This window comes from Rhineura floridana, chromosome 1 (genome assembly GCF_030035675.1).
Source record: "Rhineura floridana isolate rRhiFlo1 chromosome 1, rRhiFlo1.hap2, whole genome shotgun sequence".
Lineage (NCBI taxonomy): Eukaryota > Metazoa > Chordata > Lepidosauria > Squamata > Rhineuridae > Rhineura > Rhineura floridana.
In genome coordinates, this window is record NC_084480.1 from 266,794,628 (window position 1) to 266,819,889 (window position 25,262).

The 25,262-nt window shown below is 40.5% G+C and overlaps 1 protein-coding gene across 2 annotated transcripts; it reads right to left on the reverse strand.

Annotated features, from left to right (window-relative positions):
* Window positions 1–2,715: 2,715 nt before the first annotated feature.
* Window positions 2,716–22,286, reverse strand: VCPIP1 (valosin containing protein interacting protein 1). Of its 2 annotated transcripts, XM_061600459.1 has the most exons (4): window positions 19,159–22,286; window positions 15,583–15,669; window positions 8,137–8,205; window positions 7,434–7,505 (listed from the first exon to the last, which is right to left on the reverse strand). In XM_061600459.1, exons 1-3 carry the CDS (start codon window positions 21,839–21,841, stop codon window positions 8,153–8,155), a joined length of 2,823 nt encoding a protein of 940 aa, XP_061456443.1. In that variant the 5' UTR covers window positions 21,842–22,286; the 3' UTR covers window positions 7,434–7,505; window positions 8,137–8,152. The 2 variants fall into 2 exon arrangements, with proteins under 2 accessions (XP_061456433.1, XP_061456443.1); XM_061600449.1 differs by lacking the exon at window positions 8,137–8,205 and having other exon boundaries at window positions 2,716–7,505; window positions 19,159–22,282.
* Window positions 22,287–25,262: the final 2,976 nt, after the last annotated feature.

A 25,262-nucleotide genomic window follows, 5' to 3' on the forward strand; every position in this document is an offset into this window, starting at 1 on the left:
TCAGCATCCTACTCTAGTGGCTAAGAGGAGACGAAACCATAAGGACTATTTGTCAAAAATATTGTGTTCCATGCTTTAAAATGTATTCAAGTGTTCCATATGTCATGCATGCACAGTCTTTATCTACTTGTCCCTCAGCATAAGATTTTGCTTATATCATTATTTATTTGATTTTCTTACCTGCCCTTCACCATAAGGTCCCAGGGCGGGATGCAACAGTTTAAAATTCAAGATGAAAAACAATTGAAAACAAATGTCACGGTTTTTGGTTTTTTTACTGTATAAACTTTTAGCATGGGTGTCATTATACATTACTACTTAATTAGTTTTAGCTGAAAATATTTAAATATACCATTATGACTAAGCCAAGACTAACAACTCTTAATAAATGCATCTTCCTACAAGGACCTGCATGTTCATTGAACCAGCCATGCGTGAACCAAGAAGAACCTATACAGAGAATGAGATGGTTCTATCATACATAATTCTTGTCCTTCAGTTCTAGTTACTCCATTCTATCCCACCTGGTTGTCATTTCCCCCTCTCTCAGTATCTCATGGAGTTGTTGTGGGGGGGGGGTCCACCTTAGGGTTTTCCCCTGTAGGTTTTTTAAAAACGTGTGCCTTTCTTAGGGTTACCCCAGGTCCACTGACACATTTCTCTTGCACATGGGTAGTGCGGTTTTGGTTTGGCTACATAAGCACAGGAAGGCTCAAATCAGATACATGTAAAACACTTGTCCCCACAACCAAACACCACAATATTACACACCCCTCTTTCCATTAATCTTTTCACATAGGTGTCTAGACAGTTCAGCACACTCCCTTAACTCAGGTTAGGAAACCTGTGACCAGGAGATGACAGCATGGTGGGATGGTGCTGCTCACTTGACCTTTGGTCAATCGTGTCACAGTTGCTAACTAAAGAGGGCTGAGGAGTCAGCAAGATCTTCTTGTTACCTTGCCAGGCTTGGTACTGCCTCACCCCTCTACCTCCCAGTAAGCAGCAGTGATGCAACTGTCTGGAGGTCAGCAGCATCCCACCAAGCTGTCCACTATAGCCTGGGACCCTCCAAGTGTTGCTGATCTCCAACTGCCATCAGCCCCAGTCAGCATGGCCAATGGTTCAGAGTGATGGGAATTATAGTCCAGCAACATCAGAAAAGTAACATCAGGAAAGCCACAGCTTCCTCACCCTTTTCTTTAGCTCTTATTTATTTATTATTTTATTTGTATCCTGCCCTTCCTCCCAGTAGGAGCCCAGGGCGGCAAACAAAACGCTAAAAACACTTTAAAACATCATAAAAACAGATCTTAAAATACATTAAAACAAAACAGCGTTAAAAAAATTAAAAAAACTTTTAAAAAGGGTTAAAAACATTATTAAAAACATATTAAGCAATTCTAACACAGACGCAGACTCTTGAACCAGCTATTCCTCCCTCACCCTTTGCTCACATTTTCCAATCCAGAAAATGTACCCAATACAGTATCATATCTGAAGCTAAGCAAATTTGAGACTGGCCAGGTATTGATGAAAACAGACTAGAAGTACCCCATGTAAATTCCTGAGAGGAAGGATACTGATCTAATAAATATTCAGAACAAGCAAATCCATAGTCTTTCCTACCTTTAAGTCCAGTCCTCTGCAAAATAACTCCCATCAGTCCAACTTACCACATTTGCTCCTCTGCTTGCAAACCTAGGATATATTTATTAAAGCAGAACGGCTAAATCAACATTTGACCGCTCCGATCACCAGTGTTTTTTTTAAAATCCCATAAGTCTCCCAAAACAGCAAAGATTCATGAGTACTACTTACTTGATCAAGGTATTGGAAGGGCTGAATCACATCCAACTCCTTAGACCTCACTCCCTCTAGAAGTCAGGCAAGGCACCTTCCATGATAATTTTCAGACCACTGGTTAAAAGAGTTTTATTCCAGGAGGCCTTTGCACCATGAATGCTTTGATATCCAATGTTTATTTTATGTTTGAAATTTTGTATATTTGTTTTCTTTTTGCAAACTGCTAGGGGATCCAGATGGTGAAAAGTGGGGTATAAATTTTGAAAAATAACATAAAAACATAAATCGATGGGTACAATCCTGGAAGAACACCTTAAAGTCTGATCAGGTGCAAACCTGGGTAAAAACAAGTGATTTTGTATTGATGTGTGTGTGTGTGTGCGCGTGCGCACACGCATGCATTGCTGCTAGCGTGCCGTTCTCTTCCAGCCATCCAGAGCAGCTAGCCCGGACAAAAGACACAGCTTGCACCCACAGTACTAGTAACAGTATTTTTGGTACAGAAACTAGAAAAAAGTTGTTTAGCTTATATTTTTAATATAGCAATCAAAGAAAATCCCAAATACTGTACAGTAAAGTGAAATATAGTACACTGTTATAATACACTATTGATACATTACAGATAAAAAACAAATTAGTACAGCAGTCACAAAAAAATCCAGTTGTGCTGAACAGCCAGCATTGTGAACATGGTATCATTGCTATTCTAATTTTATTCAATTTGTAAAGCACTTGCTGTTTTAAAAGGTTTACTAAATATATACAGTACTAATCCTTATTTATACTTTTTTTTTACTCAATTACTTCCAAAAGTGCACTATTTCTCTTCCTGGCAATAATCTTCAGTAAAATAAAATCTAAATATACCAATCGCTGTTCAGTCTTTTAACTTTATTACAATCATAGGGGCAAAGCTGGAATGCTGCCTTAAAGAATTTTAAATGCAACACCCTAAAATGTAAGATACTATGGGATATTCCCAAGTAAATATTGAACAAAGCTGTTTGCTGGAATATGTCAATCCCCAACTGAGACTGCCAAATTCTGACTAGCATCCAGCATGTCAAAATGACCCAAAGAAAAGGTAGCTTAGACTGGGATTCTAAGCATGCATGTAATTGAGTTCCACTAGAATTGGTGAGAGTCTGGGATAATTCACACATATTGGGCTTACATAAAATCTACCTGGGCTGCATGTCCACAAGGAACAGCAGTCATCAAAGCCCTCCACTATACAGTCATCATGTCTGAATTTATCCCTTCAGGGGGGAAAAAGGCAGCAATTTTGGTCTCAGAAAATACACCCTTTCTATAGTATTGTTAGTACAGCAATGGTCTTCAGTGGTTTTTACTAAAGCAAAGAATAGAAACCGCATCTAGACCATAAACACAGCAGCTACTAAATACTGTCCCCTATAACAGGTCATTTTCAACTGAAAATGTAGAATCTTTAAAGCTACAAGACAGAAACACAATACATAGGCAAAGAGGGGGAAAGATCATCTACTTAAAAAAATTAGGCTCTTTGTTACATCTTGCTACTTTATTTTTTGCAGGGTAGATGTCTGCTACAAACATACATTCAAAAGTGGTATTTAATGAGCAAGCCATTCTTCAGTCATTGAACAACTGTTAAGCTGCAATAATATCTAAATGCTGAATCTTCACAGAAATATAGATCAGTAATGTAATATGGGCAATTTGTAGATTCTAAAATACTTTTATTGGAAAGCTATAAGTATGCTGTAATTCCAGCAATTTCTAAAATGCACATTGTTTCTGTTTGTTGTCTTTTCCGATTGTACTGGATCTACTCCATCCAGCGTAAACCAGTGTATTGAATGCCGCTGTGCTACTAGTGTGGTCCTATTTCCCCATTCATATTATTAAATACACATTAAACTTGCTTGTTTGACCCACATTCGATCTGAAAAAAACATGGTCTTCCAGCTGTCAAACTATAGACCCTCACACATTAGAAAGCCTGAACATTGGTGAACGATACAGATAGAACTTTGAAATGTCTGAAGGAAACTCACTTCAGGCATCCTTAAGATCCCCCTCCCAATATCTAATGTTTTCCATAAATTCGCTTTATATTAGACTCTCAACCACTAAAGCTACTAAGTGAAATCTATCAAGTTATTTGCAACTTTAGTGTCATTAAAGTAAATGGGACTAGCATTTATTGGTTCATTTTAGTCCCATTAACTTTGATGGGGATAAGCCTTCACTGCACAATTGCAATACTAAAAATGTTAAATTTTCCCAACACATAGATACAGCAGTATTTTTCATAACATTCCTAAGCTAGGGACAGAGAACCTGTGGCTCTCCAGATGCTATTGGACTACAACTCACATGATCCCTGACCACTGGCCATGCTGGCTGGGGCTGTTGAAGTCCAACAACATCTGGAGGGTCACAGGTTTCCCACCCCTATCCTAATCCTTGACAATTTTCATTGCAAAAACCTCTTAACAAGTCACACAAAGGAGAAAACACAAAGTGGGTAAGTTTGTACTGTTATTTTCTGGGTAAGAGAAAAATGATAGTCAAAACACAATTCCTCAAGGGAAAGAATTTCTACAAGGGACAGAAAAGATGTAAACTCTTGGGTCAACACCACCACATTAAATTATAAAATCACCCATGCCTCTACAACTTCACAGCTCTTGCTCATTTATACATGAACTTTGAATAAGAAATGTTGTTGGCAATATCTTTCCCATACAATGAAGAACCACCATAGTATTTCCATGCTAAAAACAAAAGTATCACACCATCAGAAAACTTAACAACCCTATAATTCAAGCCAATTTTAAACTAGTAATGGCCATGATTCTCATCCAGGGAATACTGGGAACTGTAGTTCTGTGTTATAAATCCCCAAGAAATAATTCTCCTCACACCAACAATACTGGAATTCCCAGGCTTATGTAATGAATCCAGAGCTGTTAACAGAGTTCTCAAAAGGATTTAGATATCAAGTGCAGATGCCCCTTTGGTCTGTGAAAGCATAGTTATTTTCTGGTTTATCTCACCAGCCATCTCATATATTAAAAGCTACCTTTGAAGCTGAGGCACAGACTATTGCTGTGCCAGAAAGCCCAATCTCACTCACCCATACCTGCACAATCCCCGGTAAATGGATAAATCTTTGGGCAATAGCCAAAGAGTTGGCTGTATGTTTCCTAGAAGTTACAGTAGTTTTCTATATTCCTCCTCAAGCATCTGTTCTGTGTGGCATGATCAATTTTAGAATTCCATATTTATATCACATATTTCACCTTGTGAGCAAATTAAGCAGCAAAATTATATATTTAAAATCATTTATTTATGAAAGTGTTATTTGTATACTTTATATATATGCAGTGCACAAGATAATAAAAGATGTAGTCCCTGAATGAGAAAAGCAAAAATGGTGTTTGAAGGGATTAATATACTTGAAAGAACTGAGGCAGTTGGACCTTCAGCTAATTTCCCATTAAAAAAAATAAACCTTCCCTTACTTGGGACATTTAATCCTAACATTGCTTAGAGTTTTCCTGTGTGATTATAACTGTAGAAAGTAGGAGCATTTTTTTCAGAATATAAACATTTATAAGACAAACTCAGTATCTGTGGACCAGGTAAAATTTATGTGATGCACAAACACTGGCTTCAATAACTAAGCCTCAGACCTCTTTTCTGTATTTCTTCTGTATTATGTCTTTTACCATTTCAAGTTTATTTTCATTAGATGAAGCAGTAATAATGCACATAAAATAGAAATATGCAAAGAGGCAAAAGTGCAACATCAGTATTAAGATAAACATTCTATCTTTATGGAGTAAATACTATGGCTGCTTCTTAAAAATTAGCACTGTAGATCTGATGAATATGCCGTTTTAAGTGGATGACAATTTAATCAAAGTGATGAAGATTTGCATTAAAATAAAAACACTCAGTATTTCCCATTTCCAGGGAGTTTAAAAGCTGTTACTTTGTCTCTGAAAACCTGATGAAATTTCTGCTAAATTCCATTAATCCAACATGCTTAGAAAATGTCAATAGCCAGCACTGATAATCAACTGTTATTTGTCAAAATCTTCCTGCACACACGCAAAAAAATCCTTATTAGTTTGCTGTAGTTTCTTAAAATACTTGCATACTACTGCCTTTGCAATGTAAAGCACACTATGGTACTCTACCAGCTATAAAATAAACATGCAGTCACTAGCCAACAGGGCAATGAAAATCTTTGATGACTCCAACCACCATGCATTACTACTTCACCTTTGCTTTATATTCATCTTATACTACATAGCACTTTCCCCTATCATTCTTTACATTTATAACTTTTAAAGAGATCTGATATATACTTGGGTTTTTGAGAAACCTGACAATCTAAATGGATGCAAAGTATTGAGATCTAAGGGAACGGCTCTTTATGCTGTAATTCTGAATGGACTGATACCTGACAAAATATACTACATTGGTAAGATTTTCTTTTCACATATTAATGTTTAAAAATACAATTTTACATGGGCTGGAAGATTAAGACTTTAACAGAATTAAAATAAAAACAAATTGAGAACTCACATCTACAGCTGATATTCATCTCAGTGCATATCCTAATAACTAATTTACAGGTAACTGAGAGCTAACCTGGGCAGCAAAATGGCATATTAAAAGCTATTGTCTATCACACACTTGCAATCATGCAATGAGTAAGATATAATCTTTGAAACATACAAGATTCAATTACTAATTTTATGTGGCCCAGCCAACAAACATTACATTTGTACAGTAATCTCTTGTATTTTATCAGTTGTTAACTATTCATGAATGATCCATTGGCTCAGTTGTATTAGTGATTTCTGCATCTTGACTATCCATCTCTTCAGGTTCTTCAACAGAATTTTCTTTTTGCGCTTTTGATCTTGTAGAGAATGTTGCTCCTACTGCATTTGACATGTTACTATCAGTTGTTTCTGCATTCAAATGTCCGGTGCCACTTGATAAAGAAAATGATTCAGACAAACCAGTCTGAGAGCTCTTTGCTTTAATAGATGAACTTGCTGCTTCCAATTTCCTTTGAGAGAAATTGTGTGTTGCTAACGGCTCTGTATTCTGATCTCGCAAGTGTCTGTCCATTGAAGCCTGAATTGAGGAAACCATTTCCTGCAATTTTTTTCGCTGTGCCTCAATCAAATTAGGGTCAAGCTGCCTGCTGTCTCTCATTGTTCCTACTCCAGGAGCTATCCGTATAAGCTCACTGTTTCCAGAATCTCCTGCATACACTGAAGGCTCAGATTTAGCTGAACTGGGACTGAAGTCTGTGCTTGAGCTTTGGTTTCTTGTAAGTGGAGCTTCCCTGGCTCTTTGATGGAGCTGTTGACTGCCAGCAGCAGTTCCTAAAGAATGGCCTTTTCCTTGAAATGCTGTTATATTGTGAAGTTGCTCCGATTTCTTTTTAACTACGCCCCCACTGCCTAATTTAAGGAGTCCATGTGACGGACTTGCTTCTCTACTTCTTGAAGAAGCCTCTGCTCGCACTTGACTTAGTGCCTCCTTAACCAAGTCTTCAACATCAGAACCCACAGGAAAATGCCCAGCAGCATCCACACAAAGTTCCAATCTGTCTTCTGCTGCATTGTACACAAAGGTCTTACCAGGCAAGTGTGGGAAAGTACAATGCTTACCATCAGCCAGACCTATAGAAGAAGGGGGGGAAAAGATGTGTCAAGTTTATATATTGCTTCTTAATGTCGTGAAGCTGTTAACAAAACATAATATACTATGTTCACATAAGGTTCTGTGCAGAGTAGACCCATTGAAATTAGTGGCCCTAAGTTAATAACGTCAATTAATTTCAATGGGTCTGTACTCTGAGTCTGACTACCATTGGATATAACGCATATAACTCTAAAATCCAAGGAAATAAAAATACAAGAACATAGGAGTAGACTAGCTGAGTCAGACTCCAAAGGGCCATCTAATGCTCCAACATGTTTTCAACAATGACCAACGAGATGCTTTTGATGTCCACAAGCAGGGCACAAAGGAAACCTCACTCAATGTTGCACTCCAGGAACTGGAATTCAATGGCATACTGCTTCTGAACCTGAATATTTCCTATAAACATTGCAACAACAATATGTATATTAAGTATACATTACTTAAATTAAACACATAGCTGCCACATCAGAAATCAAGTTCATAAAAAGCAAATGCCCTCTGGAAAGGAGCTATTTAGCAAATTTCTGAAGGCAGAAGGGGATATGTAAAGGCAGACCTGTTTGGGCAAGAAATTCTGTAACAAGAGACATATGCAGTAAATACTACCTTTATTCTTCTCTCTTTAGTACTCTCTCATTCTCTTCAGTGAAAGGTTATAGAGAACTTCCAATGGAACTATTCAAATATAATCAGACAGTCTGTATAGGTCAATTATACAGTATCACTACACTAGACATAATCATTGTTATCCGCTCTTCTGGTTTATAGTTATAGCAGTGTTTGAAGTTGAAATAATGACTGCACAGTACATGAGAAAGCAGTTTTTACATCCATCCCGAAATGTAACAAAATATTGTTACCTATGTTACATTCCATTATTTCAGCCTGAATATTGAAAAAGATATAATGCAAGTCATCAGGTATATCAGGGTAGCCAAAGCTGCTAAATTCAGGAGCAACATATAGAACAGCAGTGGTGAACCACTGACTCATGGACTTAACCAGGCCACCAAGCCATGTTGGGCAAACCATGTCCACCTGTCAGTCAACTGACATATGACATCAGTTAGGAAGATCTGTTATCTCTGATCTTAGCACTGTGATGCTTAGTACTAAGACTAGAGATAAGGCTTTGCCGGGTCTTTGACAGTAAATTGCGGTAAAGTGCAGACACATTTCTCTTAACTCCAATCTTAGCACTGTAGGACCACAGCACTAAGACTGAAGATAAACTTCTGCTTCCTCTTGCAGTTTGAACTTTGAATCACCTGATGCCATACGACATCATGCGATTTACAGGTGGGAGGCCTGCCTATCTGTCAAAGTAGCCAGTGAACGGTGGGCCAGATCCATTTCCACATCCCAGATATAGAACATACAGGAAAGTAGAAAACAAAATAGTAGCAGAGCTGTTCTGAGATGTACCACTGACAGTACTAAAACTAAAAGGAAATCAGTGGGCACTGAATATCATTAACATTTTTATATCCTTTCAGATTTCATACTGGAGACTGGGACAAGTTGCCAGCATGAAGACAATAGTCTAATGCTTTTTCAACAACAAAGCAATCATTTCCTTATTCAGGTCTAAAGAATACCCAGTGTCAAGTTTGGCAGAAAAGATGGAACACAGAATGGTTTCCAAGAAGCATGTGAACTTGTACAGCATATTCAGCAATCTAACTTTCCAACTTTAGGACAGGGAGTACTTAGAACCCATAGCTATACAGTCATGAAAGTGGCTGTATTTATACTATAGCCAGCATGGATTTTTCGCATTCTACAATGTTAAATTGAAAATACCACCATGCCATTCTGCTGCTTCCCATAAGCTCATTTCAAAATAAAACCTTACAAAACTTATAGGAACGCTTGCTTAACAACCCTCTAAGGTTTCATGGCGATACACAAAACAGTCAGAGAGAATCGAGAGTGTAAAAGGAAAGAGAGAAAAAACAGAGCCCTTTTGGACTTTTTTCTGTCAGAGTTCTCATAATCTGTTGAAATTAATTAAAAATCAGCCATGTTCACAGAGTACCTGTAATCCTATTACTGACCTATTACTCTGATCTTCATCTTATGCAGTTTAAACGTTTAAAAGATGCCTGGCTGATTTTTAATTAATTTAATACATTTTGCATTGAACTCAATGATAAGGCTGGGCATGCTCAGTAAGAACCAACTGTCAATTTTCTAAAAGCCAGACTCACAGCTGCTGGGCTTGCCTAATCTGGGGGCTACACCCACATTAGACCTTTATTTCATAGAATCATAGAATAGTAGAGTTGCAAGGGGCCTACAAGGCCATCGAGTCCAACCCCCTGCTCAATGCAGGAATCCAAATCAAAGCATTTCCAACAGATGGCTATCCAGCTGCCTCTTGAATGCCTCCAGTGTCGGAGAGCCCACTACCTCTCTAGGTAATTGGTTCCATTGTCGTATGGCTCTAACAGTTAGGAAGTTTTTCCTGATGTCCAGTCGAAATCTGGCTTCCTGCAACTTGAGCCCATTATTCCATGTCCTGCACTCTGGGACAACCTTTCATGTACTTAAAGAGTGCTATCATATCTCCCCTCAGTCTTCTCTTCTCCAGGCTAAACATGCCCAGTTCTTTCAGTCTCTCCTCATAGGGCTTTGTTTCTAGTCCCCTGATCATCTTTGTTTCCCTCCTCTGAACCCGTTCCAGTTTGTCTGCATCCTTCTTGAAGTGCGGAGATCAGAACTGGACACAGTATTCAAGATGAGGCCTAACCAGTGCTGAATAGAGGGGAACTAGTACTTCACGCGATTTGGAAACTATACTTCTGTTAATGCAGCCTAATATAGCATTTGCCTTTTTTGCAGCCACATCACAAAAAGTAATATAAGGGTATATATTTTTAAGTATATGCTTTTATTTTTTTGTTATTTCAAATTTTGTATGCTATCTTTTAGAGCAGGGAGCACCAACCCATCGCTGGCAGGAGCAGTGGCACTTTCAAAGGCATAGAATTGTGTCCCCAGCATGTAGCCCAAAATCTGAGCCTTCATTTTTTTAAAAAGTCTCTAGCTCTCCCAGAAGGAAAGTTATGGAGGAAAATGTGCAGGTATCCTTCTAAGCAATTTCTGTGAAATGAGTCAGCCTAGCTGCTCCTGCCTGTTGCTGTTATTAGCCAATAAGCAAAGTCAGAGCTCTGATTGCTAAGCATGTTGTTTGAACCCCATGCAATAGCAATCCCTGGGGTCCTAAAGTACTGGCTTCCTCTCCCTTTTAGTGCACTTTTCCTGCTTCTTCTCTTTTTTTAAGTCCTTGGAATCTCCACAGTTTGCCCTTTTCCCCTAACAATCAGGGATGCATATTTCCTGTGCTGGGTTCACCCGAGATAAGGTAGTGCCTAGAAGTTATTTTCTGCAATAACTACCACACAATACATATAGGTGAGTGTTAAAGAATCCTCCTGCCCGACCCCCCCAAGGGAAATGTGAAAACTATGCAAAGAGGCTTAGGTATGTCTCCTGCTTTACAGGAGCTAAAGACCAGGGACTCATTAATAATTCAATGTATAGTTAACTTACAATACAATGTCTTGAATACATGTCTACTCAGAAGTAAGTATTTGTATTTAATGTGGCTTCCTTCCAGATAAGTGCGTACAGGATGGCAGCCTAGGCTTTGGTTTAAGGTTGGAATTGGGGGGAAACAGGGTTCTTGTCAGGCAGGAATTCAACAGGCTAGAATGGAAATACACAATTATAAGAAAAGCTTCACCATGACTACTGTCTAATTTTGTGTTATGCCACACCTCCATGGTAGCTATATTGTGTTATGCCATGCCCCTATGGCAGCCATATTGTTTACTGGTGCTCCCAGCACTCTTAAAATTTGAAATGTGCCCTCTGGTCCAAAAAGGTTAGCAACCCGTTTTAGAGAAAATTCCTCTCAAAGTAGCTCACATATATAAAACAAAACACAATTTCTTTAGAAACATATGAACTCATTATCCAAATACAAAATTACAAGCAGTAGATTAAACAATATAAAGCCTTCTACTGTAATACACACAGAAAACAAGTTGTGAGGCAGGCAGAGCAATCAGGGGAAGCTGGCGTAAGGGGCGCCAGTGGAACAGCAGCTGGCAGGAAGGGCCGGGGCCGGGAGCTGGCATAGGGATTGGAAATTAAGAGCCAGCTGTCACAAATACCTCTACCGGAGAGTAAGCACTCTCCATAGATTTCCATCGCAATTATTTTCTTAGACCAACCTTTTTCCTGGCATAACTTTGGCCCGGATCAGGACTTGCAGGAGTGCTTCCAACATGAGTTGGATGCTGCCTAAGTCCTCCCCTCTCCTCCATCATGCCCCTGTCACGCCCCTTTTTCGGGCCTTCTGCCGGCTTCCCCTTCTGCTGGGCTGGGCTTCCCTGGCAGACCCCCAGCTGAGCTGGCCAGGTCTCAGCTCTGCCACAGTGGAGACAAGATGAGGGGCTTCTGTCGGCACAGCCGGGACCCTGCCAACACAGCTGGGGTCTGCCATATCCACTTCCCCTTAGCCCGACATAAATAGCAGCTGGATTGTGCCTTAAGCCATGACTCTGGCTTGATTCAAGAAAAAGGACAGTATAAATAAAGACTAGACTTGCAGCTAAAGATTTCCATAATAAAAAAGTATAACAGGGCTTCTTATATAAATCTTCGTAATTCTGCCAATTCTAAAAACATTTTGTTATTATATGCCTTCATACAGCAAGAAAATAATGGACTGAGGTTCTTTCTGGAGATGTAGAGGGAATCTCAAGGAGCTCCATATCAGAAAGCTTAAAAAAATGCTGACATGCTCAGAATACTCATAGTGTAAATTAATTCCCACAGCCTAATGATAAAAACAGTGTAAGGTTGCAAAGCACTATTTTCAGATATTACGCATGACAGTTATTTGTTTTAGTATTAATATTACATTCTTATGGGTCCTTTTTAAAAAATAAAACTACATCTCTCTTGCACATTTTTCTACGTGGTAATGAAATAAATGTGTTACAAACTCATTTTGTTGGGTGCTAGACCAATGTTTGTCCTTGCAGGTTTCAACCTTAATCTATGGAGTCTTCTTGGTTTTGCAACAACAGTTACAAGTCAATGGCTCAGGATCCAAATAGGCCCAGGCTAGCATTCAATTTTACCTTCCAGTTTCACTTTCTGATGCCATAGTAGCCATTTGCATATCATATTAAACCATAGTTTAAAACAAATGGCAGTGTAATATGAACAAGTAATGTGCTGGTGCACATTGCTCAAAAGTTCCTGCAGCTCTCCTTCTCCACTTCTGTGCCCAAGACAAAACAAGCGAGAACCTCCAAACCTGGGTTGCGGTTGCTTACTTCAAACAAAACATATAGTAAGTCAAGAATAACCCCTGCTTGTGTTCTGTTTGGGGGAAACAAACCATGAGCCCGAGTTCAGATGACACAACAGCAGCAGGAACTAGGAAGCCTCCTGGGAATTCTGCTTGTTCATATTATACCATAGTTTGTTTTAAGCTCCAGTTTAATGTGACATGCAAACCAGGCCATTGCATGGAGCTTTTTTAGAGTTCCCTGACCATCAGCAGTAAAAGGGTGGAGTGGTGAGGAAGGCTGAATAACCCGATGCACAATGAGACCAGCATATGCAGCTCTTTAGATCCTCACCTTCTTTTATGCATTAAAATCTAACTATGCTTCAAGTTTACTTGTATCACATTTTCCATTTCAGTTCCTGACTTTAGCTTATTTAACAGATTTTGTACCTCCATCAAGAAATTGAGCTCACACAGAGTTCAGTTCAATAAAAAAACAAAAACAATTCCAAACAAAAACAGTATCACTGATTTGGAAGTCCATCTACACCTTCATCCCTATTAAAATTTCCTTTAAAGCCCAAAACATTTTCTTTTCTCTCTGTTATACAACGGGGCTATTCAATGACCATGAGATTCACCTTGTATTCATATATGTAGCATTTGGAAGCAATCTGATCGGTTTGAGCCACTCTGTGTCACTCTGATTAGTTTAGTTATTCAGACCCGAATCTGATTTGTTATACCCAAAGCTTTGTTTTGCCCCATGATTATAAAGAGGAATCTAATAATGGCTATAACTTTTTTTCCTTTTTACATAATTGGATAAAATTTGCAGGCAAAGAAACAGCTCAAGGGTTAATTAAGCTTATCAGATTTCACACAGATCCACCCAGAGGGTTCTGTGAAGGGGTGCTTTAAATATTTCTTTATTATACAAAAAGACTATTTTCTGCTAGAATTAGATGCAAATTACATGCATGGTCTCTCCTCTTCTGAGAGAATGAAACCTGCCAGATTTCAGAATGATAGGTGCAATGGTTCTGGCAAGGCAGGCTTTACCATTCTGGGATGCCAAAATATTGGGTTGTTGTTGTTGTTATCAGATTTATATCCCACCTTTCCTCCCAGGAGGAGCCCAGACAGCAAACAAAAGCACTAAAACACTTTAAAACATCATAAAACAGACTTTAAAATACATTAAAAATCTTTAAAAACATTTTTTAAAAGCTTTAAATACTTTTTTAAAAAAAACAGGTTGAAAACATATTGTTTTAAAAAGGGTTTTAAAACATTAAAAAAACAATTCCAACACAGGTGCAGACTGGGATAAGGTCTCAACTTAAAAGGCTTGTTGAAAGAGGAAAGTCTTCAACAGATACTGGAAAGATAACAGAGATGGTGCCTGTCTAATATTTAAGGGGCGGGAATTCCACAGGGTACAGGCCGCCACACCAAAGGTCTGTTTCCTATGCTGTGCGGAACAGACCTCCTGATAAGATGGTATCTGCAAGAAGCCCTCACCTGCAGAGCGCAGTGACTGACTGGGTATATAAAGGATAAGGCAGTATTTCAAGTATCCTGGTCCCAAGCTGTATAGGGCTTTGTACACCAAGACTAGAACCTTGAACTTGCATTCAACATAGAACTAAGTAGTCCCATCAGTGCAAGGATTTCTGTGCAACTGAACTTTCCTCCTCTCCTTCCCCCACTCATCCCCTATATCTGTTCCAGGGGTTCCCCCAATGCTCTAGAGCAGATTTGGGGTGGGCATAGGGCACCTGTGTGCGTGGGGGGGGGAAGCCCTGTTGTGCTAGCTGTAATCCTTACACTGATGAGATGGGTTAGTACAATAATTGCCAAGTTCCCTCATCTAGTTTGTTTTAATTAGTTTGAAAACTGGGAACACGAGGGAAATGCCCCTGGGTAAGGAACCTGCCAAAGTTCAGACAAATAGGCCTAGGGGATATTGTGCTAGGTGATTTTACCTTTGTTGCTAGGTGATTTTACCCGTCATAAAAATTTGAAAAGTCCATTTTCTCGCCTACCCTCTGCATAGAAATGAAAGAGAGTGCTATGTTTTTTATTGTTTGTTAGGAAAAAGAATAACTGAGAAAGAAGTAGGGCACCCTAATAGTCTAACTCTACTTACACCCTGGTCTAACAGCCAAAACTCTGAGGAGAATAACAACCCATGTGAAGAACTCTTGTTTATTTACTTCAACATGCCTCCACAAAATCACTGATTGGTGTACATTGAGAAAATAATTCACTGTGATTAAAAGAGAGATCCGTCTGTCAAAACAGATGAGCCCCCCCCATTTCTTCCCACACTCCCCTCGAATTCTAGATGCTTCCCCAATCAGCTTGGTTTCATTCTCAGAAAAGACAAGGGGTGGGGAGAAGGTCATGTATGCTGTTTAACTTTATTGAAAAACAGAGGTAACAGATCTACTTGGAAGTTTGGGGACTCCCTGATCTGCCTTGATACACCATTTTAATGATGCAATCCAACTAGGGAACATGAGAGTCTACCCTGAATCACCTTGATTTGCCTTGTCATTTGGGTACACATGGTACCATTCCACACCCCATTATATATATGCCAAATCAAAGCTTGGTAATCATTTTCTATAGAAAGCCATTATAACAGCTTATATTGCCAATTTCTCACACCAGGCAAATGTAGTTTACATTTGGCATAAAAGTGCAGTTTATTTAAAAATTGAGCAGAGTTATACCCATTGTTTTCTTCATTATATTGTAGAACACACCACCCTGATGAAACAGGTGAGGAAGTCCCTTTGCATACGACCAGACATCTTCTCCTGTGAAACAGAAATAAAAGGTTAGTTAAAATAGCATAATTATAATCAAAGGAAATATGAACTTCCGTGTATAAATATACATGCCAGGTCTCAACATGTCACCAAAGTCTCCTAACTTTCCATCACACTCTAGCATAACCAAGAAATTAAGACTGCAGTTGGCTCCTTGAGTTCTACCATCTCCTGGAGGAGTCAGGATGGTGTGGCTCCTGAGCTATTTGATAACCAACTGAAGAGGTGATTCCATGTATTTTTTAATTTCGCTTGCAAGCTGCCTTGGAGAACAGTGATGAGGAATCTGTGGTCCTCCAGATGTTGTTGGACTAACTCCCATCAGCTGCAGCCAGCACGATCAATTGTCAGGGACAATGGGAATGGAAGCTGAACTACTTCTGGAGGGCCACAAATTCTCCATCCCTGTTGAAGGCCATTGGTGGAAAGGTAAGATATAAACATTTTAAATAAATAAGTAAATGCAGGATGCAGCTATGCTGATAGGAACAAGCTTGCTTCTGAATAACTAGGTTCACTGGGCATTAGCAGGGACAGGAATCTGGTTTAGCACCACCCACAATGGTACCCTAAGTACATCTCATACATCTTCCTCTCCCCACAAAAAACTGAATACTAGTTGGCTAGATCTTCACTGACAGAGATCTGTTGCACCCCTCAGGGATCTTGCAATAGTATCTACCCCATTCTCCCCAATATCTGGTGCCCTTCAGATGTTTTGGACTAACTCCCATCAGCCCCAACCAGCACAGCCAACGGTCAGGGATAATAATGGGAGTTGTAGTCCAACAACATCTGAAAAGCAGCAGGCTTGACATAATGCTGGTCATTTGTTAATTCATCTCCATTACTGTAATCACCATTTATAACAACAAAAAACACCACATACACAGTCCAATGACATTTAAATCTAACCTTCAACATCTATATGTGATTGCTCTGAATGTCATAAATAAAAACCATTTTGCTTGTATAATGGAAAATATGAAGATTTTAATATAAAAGAAGTTCTTGTGATGTATTTAACCATGGTGGACTGCAGACAATAAGAAGAAGGTAATAGTATATCAAAAGGTGAGGTGTTCAACATCAGGCTATCAGCTTTGCTCCTCCATTCTCTATCATCAAAAGGTCCCCCGACCTCTCAAAAGATTCCAGCCTATATGGTTAGAACTGCCTCCCAGAACACCTGCATGATGCCACCACCCTTACTTCATTCAAATTCCTCAAACCCTAACTTTTTGTGAAACCTATGGTCTATTCCCGTAATTCTCATATTGTACTAGAACTGAATCTCAGTCCATGTAACTGAAAACAGCCACATATTGCTTCCCTGTCTACCCCGATTCCCATTCCTAAATGAGCTTTGGACTGCAAGCTCATCAGGGCAGGAACTTGTCCTCTTGTTGATGAGCCATGAACACTGATGAGCAAATATAAATAACCAGTTCTCCCTATCGGTTTTAAATAATCAAGATCACAATACTCGTTGGTCACCATCTCAAGTCTGCTATTATTCAGACTCTTTTACTTGCATATAGACCAACAATCTTTTCACAACTTTTTACAACTATTGCAAAGCACACTTTCTTAATGTGCTTCTATTATATCATGGGAGGATATACAACATTTTTTTCCAAACAGAAATCCTCAAGTCCCACTTGCAATATTACAATGAAAGCAAATAGAAAACATGCCAGAGATATTGAAGGCCCAGGAAAAAGATAGAAAAAGTTTTTCCCCTCCCAATTTTTCCTGAGTCTTCATATCTTTATGGGAGTCACACTTTCTTTTAGTTTCACTAGGAACCAGGGGATCATTTCACACATTACAAAGTATTAGTAAAAGAGAACTTAGTTACAGATATTTTATTGAAGGCGAATGAGATCTGGCTACTTGGAGGACTTCATGACAACTTTGATCTTAAACATCAATGAAAGTGACCAGTACCTGATTACTTGTCACATTGTATATGTGCTCACTTTGTTTAGTCCTACCCCCCTATTCCCGCCCAGCCCACCGCCTTTCTGTTATACAATGCTTCTTCACAACCAGCTCCCTTGTGTTGACATGAGGCAACCCTCTGATTGGTTTCAGCTTTTTTGCTTCCTGGGTATCCTTTTCTTATAGGCCTTCTGACATACAAACATCCACAATCTCTTCTTCATACCACATGTCTACTTCACACTCAGATGAGAATAACTACTAGGAAAGACCTGGTTGTTAAGACCTGGTTACAGCTGAGGAGATAATCATTTTGCTCTGAATAGCAGAAGTCATATGACAACAAATTTGGTATGCTTTGTTCTCAGTTAAAAAAAGTAAACTTAAGTTTTACTTGCATTTCTTAGTTTCTATTCAGTTTCATTTCCAAGAAAAGGTACTGTTGGGGTTTCAATTCACAAGATTACACACTGAAACTTCCATTTTCTTTTGAACAGTCATTTCCATTATTTTATTCTTAGTGCCCTGACACACAAACTTAATTTTTCAATGTAAGCAACACAGATAAAGTAACTTTGAGTGCCAAAAACAGCCATGATAGTCTTCTGTAAATATCAGGTCATTCTGCAATTATCAGAAGGGTTTTGCAGTTGGAGCAAAAAAAAAAAACCTTTAAAAAAATCTTGCATCAGCTAGTTGGAAACCAAGCAATACTTCTGATGTTATGCACCCTGCAAGTTAATGGCAAAGACAGCAATACCTATTTAATTTGCAACACTGCCAATTAATTAGGTTTAAACATTCTCTTAAAATATAACCTGCTAGAGGTCTGGCTGAGTAGCAGAAATACATTTGATATATTAAATACTGTGGCAATGCATTGATATTATGTATATTCTCTTGACAAGCAATTCTGATTTGGAGTGTGTTTTACTACACCAAAACAGTAAATATTCCACCTGCTTGCTACATTATGCGTTAAATGGAGTATTATACCTATTCGAGGAGATCATTACACAAACGAAGGCATACAATGAAAACTGTGGAACGAAAAAAGTTCTCTTAGGCTGCAATCCAATACACACTTACCTGGGAGTAAGTCCCACTGAATCCAATGGAGGGTACTTCTGAGTAGGTATGTATTGGATTGCAGCCTTTAGTTGGTTTTCAAATGTCCCTCAAAGCCTAAACCAGAGTTGGGGAATCTGCTGTCCTCTAAATGTTGCTGGGGTATAACTTCCAACACTCCTGACCAATGGCTGTGCTGGCTAAAGCTGATGTGAGGTCAAGTTCAACATCATCTGGAGGGCCACAAGTTCCCCATCCCAGCTGAAACAATAGTTACAGGTATCAAAAACGAAGGAGGCAGCTTCATTATTTTTAAAAGGAGAAACTATATACTCATGAAGGTCATGTTACCAACTCGTATTCATCTCATAAGTGGTCAGATCCTGTATGGATATCTAGCTTTATAACATTTAAGAGTTAGGTATATTTTTTATATTTTGAAAAGGGGAATTCAGTTTTTCTTACCCATAAATGTTGCTAGAAGACACAAAGAGTACATTTCCTTGTCAATTTGCTCTTGAAGTTCCTTGGAAGCAATTTTACTAGTAACTGCAACATCATCATGTTTCACAGCATGGGCCGAGTGCACTAAGGTAGTCTGACTACTCTCCTCCTTCCCTTTAAGGATTTCTATAGTTACTCTATCACCATGCAGCAGAGGAACAGGTTCATTTTCCTGCCCTTCTTTGGGTGGCAAAAGCTCTTTGGGGGGAAAGCCAAAGCGAATACATTGCAAATGGGGAGGAATATTAAATTCTCTAGCTATGCTTTCTTGCAATTCTAGAAATGTGGTTGTGGACTTCAAAGTGAGCATGGCCTGTCGCCCATCATTTGTTGTTATGCGTATTTTCTTTTCTTTTGTAGATGTTGGGGAATAAGGAGTCTTGGTAGGTGTAGCAGGTGCAGAGGATGGCCCATCAGAAACAGCACCAGGGGAAGTAGTTCTAGTTGGCCCTTTTTGCGCTTGTTTCAGTTTTTCAGTTTTTCGTTTCTGCATTATAGGTGCCTGTTCTGCAATGTTTTGCTGAATAGTTCTTTCAGTTTTACTCATATTTAGCTCTTCTTTGTGCAATGTTTTTGTTTTCTGTCCAGTAAGAATAATTTTGGTTGGAAGCTGAGATTCCAAGTCTTGTCCTTGTTGCACATCATCAACTCTTCGGGCATGAGCACCATCAATGTTTACAGGTGTATAATCATCAGGGTTCTTTTTGGCTGTCTGATGAAGAATTGTATTGACAACTTTCTGGACAAGAATCTCACTACCAAATTCTCCAGGAAAATGCTTGGTAACAAGTTTCATTGCAACATCATACACATTGCTGTTCAGAGATGGATCACTTTCATACTGAAACCAATACACTGTTTCTCTCACCACTCTCCCACCCCATTCTAGAGTAATAGGGAAAGCTTCAGGGAGATTGTCATATTCTTTATCTTCCCAATAATGCTTGTATCCACAACCACATTTGCCACCTGTAGATCTAGTATTAGTTCTGTCTCCATCCAAATACGCAACAGAGCCATCATTTCTGACACGCCGCACCAGTGCTCCATGGCACCAGTTACAGACAGTCAAATTACTCAAGTTATAATCAGGTACAAGTACATCCTTAACAGGATTATAGGAACATACCAAATTGTTGAGGGGAAAACTATAATTTTTATCAGGCCTTAGCTGGCCATGGGTACTTTTTGCCAAATTATACAGTTTCCCTCCTGGAGCCAGCCACTCTGGAGGAACATGAAGTTCTGAAAGGGCACCACAAATGAGACACTTATGAAGGCGGTTGTCCATCACTGCCTTTTTAGCAGCTGCTGTGACATCTTCAGGCTGAACTCCTATTACACCAGTCCTTCTATAGAAATACTGATGTACATCAGCTACTAAGCTGGGATGAATACCATGTTTATCCATAAAAACCTCTTCCATGGCAGCAACCAACCTCATCAAATATTTGTCTTGCAAACTTCTATCTCCTCCAATTACACAGCTACCATCATCTTCCAATTTAATATATTTTTTAATAAGGTCCTGAGGCACTCCCCAAGCTTTAGGAAGTAATTTCATAGGCAATTTAGGCAAAGCAGCACCTTTTATTCCAACTAGAGGAATGTAATGGTTACGACCAGAACTACTCCAGGCAATACAGAGAGGTTTATTCAACATCCCATCTTTCCCCATGCATTTTTCCTCTGCTATCAATCCAGGAAGAAAAGTGGCAGAGTAGTCTCCTGAACTACGCATTCCACTCAGGGAATCCAATAGGATGATGGGCCGGTGTAGCACATTGGCCAATCCAAAGATGTGGATGTTTCGAAGGCCCATTGGTACACCCTCTGGAGGAACAAACGAAGGATCACATTCACTGATGATATCTTCCCATTCTGCCGCATCAATAAAGTCATGAAAGAGTGCTTTGTAGCGGCTGAGATTCTCCTTAAAGTGCTTCTTGAGGTTCTCCCGCAAAGCATGCCAGAACAGCTCCCTGCCCACCAGCGCCCGGGAGATTGCATGCACCAAGCAATGACCATCACCATCCACATGGACTGGGATGAGGCACTCCTGGCTGTTGTTGGCCTTCTTGATATCCTCCAAGGTGTCGTGCAAGTAAAGGAGGCTGCCAGAGCGATCTTTGCCATAGCCTACAGTGTCAACCTGCTCAGGTTCAATAAGGAAGGCACGGTCCCCAAGAAGAGCACAGTCAAAGACATCTCCCTGGTTCATCTCAGTTAGAAGCTTGGCCTTGCCCGTCTGCTTGTCCATACCATAGCGGGCCAGGATCGGAGACAGCAGCTTGCAATGGTAGTTTGATAGGCCCATGACTTTAACCAACTCCGTGTTCTTCCTCGGGGGGCCCGCCCCGCTCACCCCCAGCAGCGCGTTCCGCAGCAAGTTGTGCAGCACCAAGTCCGGGTCCGTCACCTCCTCCACCGCCAGCAGTTGCCGCTGTTCATGGCGCTGTCCGCAGTCCGTGCACTCGATGCTCCCGCTGCTGAGAGGCCCGTGCGCCGGGAAGAATAAGCGCGCCTGGCACTTGGGATCCGGGCAAGTGCCCGAGAAGATACGCCGGTCCCTCTTCTTCGAGACCGGCGCGGCCACCGGCTGCTGCTCCTGCTGAGGCGGATGTTGCTGAGGCGGCTGAGACATCGCTCCGCGCCTCCTCTTCCTTTTGCCTGCCTGCGGCCGGTCTCCTTCACCGCACCCTTCGGCTCGCGCCTCCTCACAGGTTCATCCCCATCCCCCGCCGTAACGGACGGGGCCTGACAGAACCCGCCCTTCTCCCTGACGCTGTGCACCAGCCCAACAGCAAACACGGAAGCCTCCGGCACCACCACTGACTGCCTCTTCTCTGCCCTGGCCGTTGCCCGCAGAGTAACGGCCTTTCCCCTCCCTCCTTCCATGCACACGGCGCAAGCGCACAGGGCTAAGGCAGACGGTAGGTGTAGTATCCTCCGCCCAGGAAGCCAGATGATGTAGAGTTGGGTACCGGGTATTTGAAAACTACCAGTACCGACATGCAACGCGGTACAGGAAAAGCCGAGAGCGATGAAGAGGGATGTTTTTGCACAAGGACGACCGGGAAATGTAGTGCTTTCTGTCGTGAAGGCCCGAGGGTGATCGAAGACACGGAACTAAAACGAATACATTTCCTAGAATTCTTTGCGGCTTGCGCTCGTGTGGTTTCTTACGTCAGTGAGGGGAAGTCTGAGAGGGGGAGAGTGGCCAGGCGGTGAAAGATGACATATGTTGGGCAATTCTGTACAGTATACTGTACATACATAAGATTACAGCTTTGAACACGAATGAAATAAATCCTGTTTCCTCTGGATTTGCCGCTCCTTCAGCCCGCTTGTGATTCCCAACAACATGTTCAAAAGCATACTGCCTCTTACAGTGGAGGTAGAACATAGCCACTCATGGCTAGTAGCCATTGATAGCCTTACTCATGAATGTGTCTAATCTTTAAAGCTATCCAAGTGGGTAGCCATCACTATGTTTTCTGGGAGTGAATTCCATAGTTTAGCTTTGCGCTGTGTGAAGACATTCTTTCTTGTTTGTTCTGGATCTTCCAGCAATCCTGGATGGTCCCAGGTACTAGTATCAGGAAAGAGGGAGAAAAGCTTATCTCTCTCCACCTTTTCCACACTGTGCATTATCATAGGTACCTTTTCTATAATTCTAGCCAGGCAAAAACAGTGAAGGAGGGGACAAAGCAGAGCCAGTAAGGAGTGTGGGTCAGGAAGGGAGCATGACCTGAGGTGAGTCCCAACTACCAAGGACTGGATAAGGAAGCCTGGAGGGTGGGGCCTGAGCTCCTCCAGTCTTTTCTTAAATGGACAATTATTTTTGCCAAGCATTCTTTAGCTGCTACTGTTTCTACCACTGTGTTTTGGAATTATATGAGAGGGTAATACTCAAATACAGCAGAGAATACCTAAATAAAAAACAAGAGCAAATCACTCCAGTCCAACAAGAATGAGAATTGCAGTATCAGAAGAAGATAAACCAGAACCTGATTAGCAGTGCCATACAAAGGCAATCAGTGAAACCAGTGTCAGTTATTATCAAGGCATAAGGCTTGATGTGAGATTTATTATTTTTAAGCCCCAGAACTGAAATTATTTCAGGCTGTTGAGAATGGGGAAAAACACATACGTTGCCTGTGAACAGGAGCAAGAATATAGAGGAAGCAAAAAAAAAGTACTTACAGATTGGAACTATTTCAGTTGTTAGTGGTGTAAGAGCTGGAGAAGAATGCTAAATGCAGGGCTTTTTTGTGATGATACTCACCAGGACAGAGAACCAACATCTCTTTTTTGGCTGCCCACAGCAACCATTGGATGCTGCCCTCACAGCACATTTATAAAGGTATGAGTACCAGCACTTCATTTTTATCAAATAACCACTGGCTAAATGTAAGTGCTAAATTTCTTTAAGAGTGCTTCTGTAGTGAAAGCAGGGAGTTCCACTCCTCCTACTTTTACTGTCCCAGGAATCAATCCCCAGCCTTGGGCAATTGATCCTAGCAAACCTGGTCTGCTAGGGCTGTGTAGGCTTACACCAACCCTGCACGGTAGTACTGCCACCACCCTTCTATTGGTTAACTACTCTGGGGTGAAGGGACCCCCAGAGCCCACTGAACACCTAAACCTCTCAGGACCAGAGGCTTGATACCCTCCTGGCCCCTTCAGAGGTCTTAAGTGAAAACGTTCCTCTAGTACACGGTAGTTTGGTCAAGCAGCCAGGACTGAACTTAGTAACTGAACCCCTTCTCTGGAATAAACACACGTTGCTTTAAAATAAGTAAAGTTTATTAAAAGAAAGAAAATAAGAAAAGGGATAAAGGGTACAAAAGATAAAAAGGTACATACAAATAGTTTGGAGCAGCAAATCAAATCCTAAAACCAACACCCAAAAGGGGCAAGGTATATAACAAACAGGATATAAAGGTTCTTGGCACAAAATGAAAATAATAAAACTAACTGCCTCAGTTGTACTTACAAAGCCTCAGCTCTTTCTCAGTAGTTAGCGTCCTTCCCCTCAGGGACGGCCAGTCAGGAAGTATAATGGAGCCACCGCAGAGCATCACCATAAGCAAGGTGGTGCCCACAAGTGGAACACAGCCCAGAGACTGAGGCCTTCTCTTATAGAGAAAATCCCTGCCTCAGCTGGAGACAATCAACTAATTAGCAGTTCCATCACAGGAATGATGAAACGATGTTCCCACAGTACCAGGCCCCGTCCCTCCTGGTTTCCCATAACAAGCCGTAAGAGTTTTTACGGCCTTGACGGAACCAGGCCCCTCTTGCTGATAAAGAGGTGTCAATTTGCTGTAAGCTGATACAGCTGGGCTGTAAAAATCACCGGGTCACCGGGATGGAAAAATATCAAAAGATTTAACTATCTATGACCAGGGACCCAGGAAAATAATTAAGGGGATCAAACTGGCATGACAGCTTCCAGTCAGGTATTTATTGTAGGATGGGTGCTCCTCATGACTGCAATTTTTTTTTTGCAATGTTCACATGATGTCATCAGCAAAAAAAAAAAAAGCAGAGGAGAAGTTCCCCAAATATAAGTAATAAAGAGGCTGCAATCCAATAAACACTTACTTGGGAGTAAGTCCCATTGAACGAATGAAGCTTATTTCTGAGTAGACATGTACTGGATTGCAGCCAATAATAATAATAATAAATAATAATAAATTTAATTTCTTTGTCGCCTATCTGGCCAATGGCCACTCTAGGCGACTTACAAAATCATTAAGATACAATTGATAAAATACAGTAATACAATATAAAAAAATACATCTGCAACAACAATATTAAAACTGGGCAGGAGGCATTACAGTTATAACAATTAACCCTCCCCGGATACCCCGAAGGCCTGTTGGAAGAGCCAGGTCTTTAAGGCTTTCCGAAATACATTTAGGGAAGAGGCGTGCCGGAGATCTTGTGGGAGCCAAAGTCACAGAAACCCAAATGACAATAAATCAAAAGTGGACATAAACAATTATAAATGAAAACACATACAGATTACAAAATACAAATTGCCCCAGCTGTGACCA

What these genes read in the sequence shown, in the direction of transcription:
- VCPIP1 (XM_061600449.1), bottom strand. Translation starts at nt 21,841, where the DNA reads ATGTCTCAGCCGCCTCAGCAACATCCGCCTCAGCAGGAGCAGCAGCCG. An exon ending in TCTTCTAGCAACATTTATGG is followed by an intron (nt 15,670 to 19,158) that starts GTAAGAAAAACT and finishes TCTGTTTCACAG; the next exon opens with GAGAAGATGTCTGGTCGTAT. An exon ending in TATAATGAAGAAAACAATGG is followed by an intron (nt 7,506 to 15,582) that starts GTATAACTCTGC and finishes CTTCTTCTATAG; the next exon opens with GTCTGGCTGATGGTAAGCAT.